Source organism: Phalaenopsis equestris, unplaced genomic scaffold (genome assembly GCF_001263595.1).
Source record: "Phalaenopsis equestris unplaced genomic scaffold, ASM126359v1 Scaffold204507, whole genome shotgun sequence".
In the NCBI taxonomy this organism is placed as follows: Eukaryota; Viridiplantae; Streptophyta; class Magnoliopsida; order Asparagales; family Orchidaceae; genus Phalaenopsis; species Phalaenopsis equestris.
Window position 1 is genome coordinate 1 of NW_018224059.1, and position 8,829 is coordinate 8,829.

General features: G+C 36.0%; 1 protein-coding gene across 2 annotated transcripts; it reads left to right on the forward strand.

The window, feature by feature from the left end:
* The first annotated feature begins 293 nt into the window (after positions 1-293).
* Positions 294-1,663, forward strand: LOC110036268. Of its 2 annotated transcripts, none has more exons than XM_020740672.1 (3): positions 294-421; positions 524-627; positions 1,539-1,663. In XM_020740672.1, the coding sequence occupies exons 1-3, from the start codon at positions 298-300 to the stop codon at positions 1,557-1,559; spliced, it is 249 nt and encodes an 82-aa protein (XP_020596331.1). In that variant the 5' UTR covers positions 294-297; the 3' UTR covers positions 1,560-1,663. The 2 variants fall into 2 exon arrangements, with proteins under 2 accessions (XP_020596331.1, XP_020596330.1); XM_020740671.1 differs by having other exon boundaries at positions 1,544-1,663.
* The last annotated feature ends 7,166 nt before the right edge of the window (positions 1,664-8,829 follow it).

Genomic DNA, 8,829 nt, shown 5'->3' on the forward strand with positions numbered 1-8,829 from the left:
ACTTAGATTAGTTGGTCGGGCATCTGTTTGTCTGTTGTAAGTCCCCTCTGGTTTGGGGTTCGATTTCCCTTGGTGGAGGGTGTGATCATATACAGCGAAATAAGGTCAGGTGGCACACTCATAAAACTTTTTTTTTTCTTTTCAGCAAACATAAATCCGTTTGTCTTACGATTGGTTGTTTGAAATTTTATTTTTTTTTTCTTTTCAGCAAACGTAAATCCGTTTGTCTTACGATTGGTTGTTTGAAATTTTATTTTCTCTTCTGAAAATTAATTTTTCCCCCTTAAAGAGGCTGATATGAACCGTGAGATGGAGAGGAAGGCGCAAGAGAGAAAACGAAGTCAAAAAATTGATTTTGTTTCCGGTGGCATACAACCCGGGGAAGTTGCTCCAGCAGTAAAGATGAATAACAAAATTCCTGGTAACATTTTTTGTTTTTGCTTGATCTTAAATTGATTGAAGTTCATTAGTATCTTACCATGTTATATCACCTGTTATTTACTCTTTTTTGTCCGAACAACAGCTGTGGAAGTTTCAACCGGCGTCCATCATGAGTTGCAACCAGTTCCGACGACTGTGGATGCATCAAGAGACAGCAGGCTGAATAAGAAATCAAAATGGGACAAGGTATGCTTTAGCTAGCTCTCCAAGTTATTTAAATGGGTGATAGAATTTTTAATAGAAGAAAATATCCAGTATTTTTACAAATTATTTATAAATAAATCACAGTAAACCTCTTTAAACTTATCAATATATTTTTTTTATGTTGGAGTTGGTATTGCTATTCTGGTACTACCAGGGTGGCAGTTGTGTTATTTGCAAAATTCTGAAGTGGAATAGCTTCCATGTGTATTGGTGAAATTTTAGTGCCTGCCATTGTCCCTTTGGTCTCATTTGTTACTTGTACTGATTTTTAAGTGCTTTCTGGCTTCAACATTATTCCAGCTTGAATGCTTTTGTTTGCATCTGCTTTTTGCTGCAATTTTCACAAAAGTAATGCAATTTTAATTTTAAAGCTGCTTAAAGCTCTCATTCTAAGCCTCAATTTATTTGCATCTTGATTTTTTTTCAAACCACTCTGTGTTTAATACCATTTGTTAATTCCAAGCTTTTGACCATTTTAGCATCAACAGTAAAGATGAATTTTGATATGTGAGTTAGAATTTGAAAAAAAAAGTATGAAAGAGGGTGCTAGTTTTATAAATAGTGAAGTTTCGAGTGACATTTATGTAATTGCACTTTTTTTTTGTCATCTTTTATTTCTATATTTTTATTTTAATTATTATTTACTTATTTTCTAGTGAAAGACCCCCCAGACACCTCATTGGGCAACCATAAATAAAAGATAAACATCATTCTATCACAATATTACCAGATAATTTATTGGCATCTTTCGTTGTTCATTGAGATTTATGGGACATTCTGCAAGAAAATAAATAAATAAATAAATAGATATAAAAGATGGCAACAAAAATTTTAAAAATAATTAAAAATAGTGGAGGTTGTTGTCAACTTGCTAATGTTGCAGCATTTGTTAGGTAAGGCTGACAGCCTCATGAACCGGACAAAACCATACAAGTTTGATGCCGTACAGACTACTTTCCTCTCATTATCTTCTTGGTTTTACCGTGGCCGCCCTTAAAAGCGAGGAAAATTTGCATATGTAAGACTTACGTAGAGTTGCGTACATCGGAGGTTATTCAGAGGGTATTGGGGGGTTATAGGTAGGTTACAGAGATGTTACAGAGGGTGTAACCTACCTATAACCCCCCAATACCATCTGAATAACCTCCGACATACGTAGCTCTCGTATGTCTTACATACACAAAATTTTCTCCTTAAAAGCTTGTAGCTTGTTTGATTCTGCTATTGCTTATCACAAAAGAATTCCACATGAAATTTTAACCCATCCCTTATATAGCTATTTTTTTTACCTTTATGCTCTGTTGCTCCAATATTTATGTCTGTAGTCACCTTTTAGTTTCCAATTTTCTCAACCATTGCATTTACATACTTCATATTTCTCTATTTTTGATTTTAGGATGTAGTTACTGTTATTTTCTTTTATTTTTTTTCTTTTTCTTGGACTATTTAAGAGTATAGCTCAAGAAGAAGAACAAAATATGAGAAATTATTCTGTACGAATAACACATGCATCTATGCATGTGGTGTCCGATCTCCACCGTCGATCACCGCAGTTAAAATTAAAAAAAAATATATGTTGAAAGTGAGGCCCACTGAAATACATATTTGCGGGGATCGGCGGTGGAGATGCATGCGGTGTCTGTATGAAATAATTTTTCACAAAATATAAGATCAATGTTCAATGTTTACATACATACCACCGATCCCTATTTATTTACGTATCCAACACAAACTTTATTGTTTTACATTTATACCACAATTCTTTCATAGCACCCAAATACGTAATAGTGATACAACCCAATATAATTTCTTGAAGAATTTACATACATACCACACTTCTGATGTATTTACATATCAAGCACGTAAAATGCGATATTTACGCTTGCAACAACTTGGTGTGTATTTCTTTTAAAACGATAGTGATTGTTGTATTTTTGATGGGATGTCAAAAATTTGCGAGGTATGTATATAAATATGAATATTTCGGTGTTGGATATATCAATTCATGATAATTATGTGGTATCTATGTAAATACCCTCCCTCTTATAAACTTGTCTGAGAAGTCCAACATGCATTTATAATGCTGAATGCTACACTTATCTAGATAATGCAACTATGTTTTAAGGGCTAAATATTATATACTACATTACAAATTAATAATCTAAAAATAAGCATATGGTCTGAATATCAGCACAGAAGAAGAGATGATACGATCCAACTAGGGCTGTCAAAAAAGCTCGTTGTTGGTGAACAGTTTGTGTTTGATTTGTTCGATAAGTAAACGAGTCGAACGTGAACAAATTTTTTTCGTTCGGTTAGTTAAACGAACCAAACACGAACAATGATGCGTTCGTTTATGTTCGAATAATTTTTGTTCGAAATATAAAATAATTATATATAAAAAATTTATGATATTTTTAAAAATTAAATTTATAAATTATAATATATAATAAATCAATAATAACAATATATTAATATACTATATTAGAAATATACAAATATATATATTATATATTTATATAATATAAGTTTTATAATTAATATAATATATTATTTATATAAGGGATATCAAACTGGCTCGTCATTCACGAACAATTCGTGTTTGCTCGTTCGTTAAGAAACGAACACGAACAGTGACTTCACGAATAATTTTAAACGCGAGCTTATTTCAAACAAACTAAATTTCAAACAAATCGAACACAAACACAAGCTCTCTTCGTTCGTGTTCGGTTCGTTTACACCCCTAGATCCAATATGTTGGATAGAGACATTCCAAGAACTTAAATATGGAGAGAGTTGGGATGAAATTTAAATAAAGAACCTATTGGCTATAATAAAAAAAAAAGGGAAATTCATATACATAACTTAAAAGCCTAATATATTCTTTATATCTAACATGTAAAATGTGATATTTGTGTACAATATATTGTTTAAAATATATGTGAAATACATAGAAATGTGTATTTCGCCCCATATTTTTTCTTCGATGTTAATTGTTATACATATAAGTATGAAAGTTTAGGTGTTAGTTTGTTCGAAATTGTTGTGAGTTGCATGTTTTTCTTCGAGTTGTTTGAATTCATTTGCGGCTCGTATTTAGCTTCAATTATTTAAAAATAGTAATAAGTTCAACTTTTTAGATAAAATAAAAATATTTAAAAATGAAAAGTTATCATTATTTTATGATTTATATAATTAATATAAGCATAAAAATTTCTAATAATTAATAATTATTATTTACTCAATTGTTTAGAAACTAGATTGAATTGTCTTGGCTTTAGTAAGCAAAGACTGAGCAAAATGAAAGAAATTTAAAGGAAACATAAGAGAAACAGCTCAGTGTGATCAATGCCAATACTAATGCAAGAAAGCAACAGGGGTGTAGTAGGAGAGGTAAAATGGAGTTCATATGGGCCAAATATAGCTTATGATGAATATGATTAGTTAGCTCATTGTTAAACCAACAATAGTGAACCTAATATTGGAGGATAATTATGGTCATTATTAGAGTTGTCTGACGTGGCAAGAGTAAAGGGGGGAGAGTAGGGTAACAATGGTGAAACTAGGTGGAAGTTGGAGATACTTGTTATTCTTAATTTATACTGTTGTTGTGTGGGAAGATTTACGGTGGTAGAGTAATTAATTAGTGTCTTAGTATTGTATGAAAACCCAACACACACGCACATATATATAATAGAGAAGTAACGGGAGAAGACACCACGATTTTTATGTTGAAAATTTTGAAGAGGGAAAAAATCATGAGGTATGTCCCACTGTCGAATTAATCCACTTTTTAATAGTGAGTACATACATCCACTTTTCTCCTAAATTAGGAAAGATTGAATTGCAAAACTATAATAACGGTGCTACTTCAATAGTTGTACATGGGCTACAATAAATATAGTTCTTGGTAGCTTTAATAACATCAACTTTTCTTAGATGTCGTAGTTGGAAGTCGTCATAGTAGTTGGTCATAAACGCCGTTGTTGGTGGATTTAGAAGCATCAGTTGGTCATAAAGGCAACAATAAAGGCTGTAATAGCGTTGGTTGGTCACAAATGCTGTAGTTAGAAGTTGCAGTTAGCAGTGAGCCACGTAAGCCATAATTAGAAGCTACATTTGTTGTTGGCCATATAGGTCATAATTGATCACATAGGTCATAGTGGTGAGTTGTGATAGTTTCAGTTGGCAAAAAAGGTCATAGAGTAGGGTTGTAATCACAACAATCTGCTACGTTGGTCGTAGTATGGTTCTGTTCTAATGTTTGTAGGCCATCAAGGCTAGGTTTAGGAGCTGCATGAGATGTGAGTCACGTCGTAGTTGGGCACATAGGTCGTAGTGGTGAGCTATGATAGTGTTAGCTATCCACAGAGACCGTAGCAGAGGGCTATAATGATAACATTCAGTCATGTAGGTCATAGTAGGGAGTTACATGTCTCCGTAGACCATAAAGGGTGGAGTTGGGAGTTGCCTGACTCGTGAGTTACGTAGATCGTAGTTAGTCACAGAGGTCGTAGTGATGAGCTACAATAATATTTGTAGGTCATAGAGGCTGACGTTGGGAGCTACAATAACGTCCATAGACCACAAAGGCCAGAGATGATAACTGTGTGAGCTATGAGCCATGTAGGTCGTAGTTGGCAGAGGTTGTAGTAGTGAGTTACAATATGTATGTAGGTCACATATGACTGAGTTTGGAGTTGCGTGACCTATGAGCTATATAGGTCGTAGTTGCTCACATTAGCTGTAGTTATGATTTGTAATAACATCCTTAAGTCACAAGGGCCCAAGTTGGGAAATACTTAACTTGTGAGCCTTAGGTCATAGTTGGTTGCATAGGCTGTGGTGATGAGCTGTAATAATATCCATAAGTTAAAGAGGTCAAAGTTTGGAGTTGCAATAACATTTGTACGTCATAGAGGTCGAAGTTAAGAGTTGTGTGAGTTGTGAGCAATGCGGGTCATAGTTGATCACATATGTCGTAGTAGTGAGTTGCAATAATGTACGCAGACCACATGGGTCAGATTTAGGAGTTGCATGAGTTGTGAGCGATGTAGGTTGTGATTGGTCGCATGCCATAGTGGTGAGTCGCGATATTATAGGTAAGCCACAGAGTCGCGATATTGTTTGTGAGCCATGCGGGTCATGGTTGATCACATATGTCGTAGTAGTGAGTTGTAATAATGTACGCAGACCACATGGGTCAGAGTTGGGAGTTGCATGAGTTGTGAGCCATGTAGATTGTGATTGGTCACATGACATAGTGGTGAGTCTGATATTGTCCGTAAGCCACAAAGGTTAGAGTTGGGAGCTGCATGAGCTGTGAGTCATGTGGGTTGTTGTTGGTTACTTAGCTCATAGTGGTGAGCTGCAATAGCCTGTGTATGCCACAAAGAATGAAGTTAGGAGTCGTATGAGCTGTGAGTTAATTAAGTCGTAGTTGGTCACATAGGCTGTAATGTTGAGCTACAAGAGCACCAGTTGGCCACCAGGGGTCGTAGTTGGTGCTATATCGGTAGGTGGTTGCAATAGAGACATTACTTATCACTATGCGAAGTAATAAGAGAACTTTAAGAGTCCAAAAAAGGTCTTCATATTCTGAGTTAGGAGATTGCAAGCAAGTATTATAAGGATCTATTGTTAGAAATTTGGCACATTACGTCTGAGGTACATCATTGCACAATATTTAAGTCATGTTTCTATGTAGGGTTCTTTGTTACTCCATAGGGTGCTTCATTGTTTTATAATATAATTCTTTATTCTACATGGTGCTTCGTTACTCTCAATGTATGTCATTACTTTGTAAGGTGCTACGTTGCAAAGTATGTTGTTACCCTATAAGTTCTACCAATGGAAACGAACAGAGGGAGACCCACAATGGTAAATGATGGACGGTGAGCAGTGGTCGAAGATGGTCGACAACCATGGAGGCAAGTAGTGATCACTAGGTCTTCGGTCAATAACAACTCTAAAAATTGGCTTCTTCTCCTCCTTCGGGTCCAAGTCCTCCCTTCATGAGGGAGTAGAGCTATATTTATATATTTTAGGAGTGACATCCCTATAAATAAGTAAGAAATTTGAATCACTTTACCAGTCGACCCAAAGAATTCCTTTAATCAGACAATATTTTATGGAAATTTTTAATGATGTTAGAATTGAATGATCTTAGGCTCGTTAGATTTGTTTCATCGAGACGTTTGATTATACTGTAAACTTGTCAGATTTAAAATCCATTTGACCCTCTAATTGACCACCTAAAGCTTCCAAAAGTGGTGTAATTGCTTGATCTGGGCTTGATTTGACTCGAATTGAATCAATGATGTCATTCAATTCGTCTCATTGAGTAGGTCAATTTGACTTAATTTTGTTGAAATTGAAGCTATTGATGATTTTTAATTTGAAGTTAAATGTTTTTTACTCCAAAAATGCCTCAATATCTGCATTGATTGCCTCGTGATTCATGTCAAATGATGAAGGCTTGTTGATGATACACTAATTTATTATATGTCCAATTTTGAAGATTTTAGGATGAGTAAGAGAAATATGAATAAGAGAAATCGCTTGAAAATTGAAGGGCAACTGATAATTTTTGGAGCACACAACTGGTTATAGGCAGGCCAACGGATTTGGTTCGGACATGTGTCGTGGAGCGGTCAGAAATGGGACGTGGAGCAGTCTGGCTGGATTCAAGCTGGGCCAGAGAGCACGTGTTGGTCGACGATGTGGACATATTGGATTTGGGTTGGGCTAGGTCAGTACCATTGGAGGACGGTCACGTGTGAAGTTGCTTCTAGGCTGGATCGTGGGTGGTGCTGTGTAAAGTAATAAATTGGTATATCAACGTTGTATAAAATTCTAGCACACACACAAATAATAAAGAAATAACAGAATGTGTGACCAAAATTTACATAGACAACCTTGGAGAGGGAAAACTTATGGGGCCTATCTCAGTTAAAGTAATTCATCTTGTATCTGTGAGTATATAGGTACACTCTTCTCTTGAATTAGGAAAGATAGAATTGTATGAGTATAATAGCTTTAATAGTCATATGTGGGCTACAATAATTGTAATTCTTGGTGGTTGTAATTGGCTCACCTTGTCATAGAAGCTACAGTTGAAATTTGTAGTAGTTATTATTCATATAAATTATTGTTGGTAGTTTCAAGAGCATCAGTTATGCATAAAGGCTATAATGGAGAGCTATAATAGCACAGTTGTCCATCAAGGTAATAGTTGGAAGTTGCAGCAGTAATGAGCCATGTATGTCGTAGTTGGAAGATGCATGGTTGTGAGACACGCGGGTCGTAGTTGTTCACATAGACCGTAGTGGTGAGTTGTGATAGCATCAATTGGCCACAAATGTCGTAGTGAAGGGCTATAATGACAACAGGCAGCCACATAAGCCATAGTAGGGTGTTGCACTAACATACGTAGGTCATAAAGCCTGGAGTTGGGAGATGCATGAGTTGTAAGCCATGTAGGCCATTGTTGGTCACATAAGTCTTAGTGGTGAGCTACGATAGCGTTGGTTGGCCACAGAGGCCATACCGATAGGCTTTAGTGATAATAGTTGGTCACAAAAGTCATAGTAGGGAACTACAGTTAACATTGGTAGGCTACATAAGCCAGAGTTAGGAGTTGTGTGAGTTGTAAGCTAGTCTATTGGTTGTAATGGTGAGTTGTAATAATATCCCTATGTCATAGAGGCCAGATAGAAGCTGCAATAACGTTCGTAGACCACAAAAGCCAGAGTTGGGAGTTTCATGAACTGTAAGCCTCATAGGTCGTTACGGTGAGCTACAATAACCTTTATAGGCTACAAGGGCCAAAATTGGGAGTTGCCCGAGCTGTGAGCCGCATAGGTCATGTTAGTCACATTGGTTGTGGTGGTGAGTTGCAATAATTTTTGTAGGTCATAAGGCCAGAGTTGGGAGCTTCAATAACGTTCATAGGCTATAGAGGCTGGTGTAAGGTGCGACATGAGTTGTGAGCTACATATGTCGTATTTGGTCACATAAGCCATAGTGATGAGTTGCAATAACGTCCATAAGCCACAAATGTCGGATTTAGAAGCCACATGAGTTGTGAGCCACGTAGGTTTTAGTTGGTCACTTGGGCCATAATAATAAGTTGCGATAAAGTTCGTAAACCACATAGGTCAGAGTTGAGAGTTGCATGAGCTG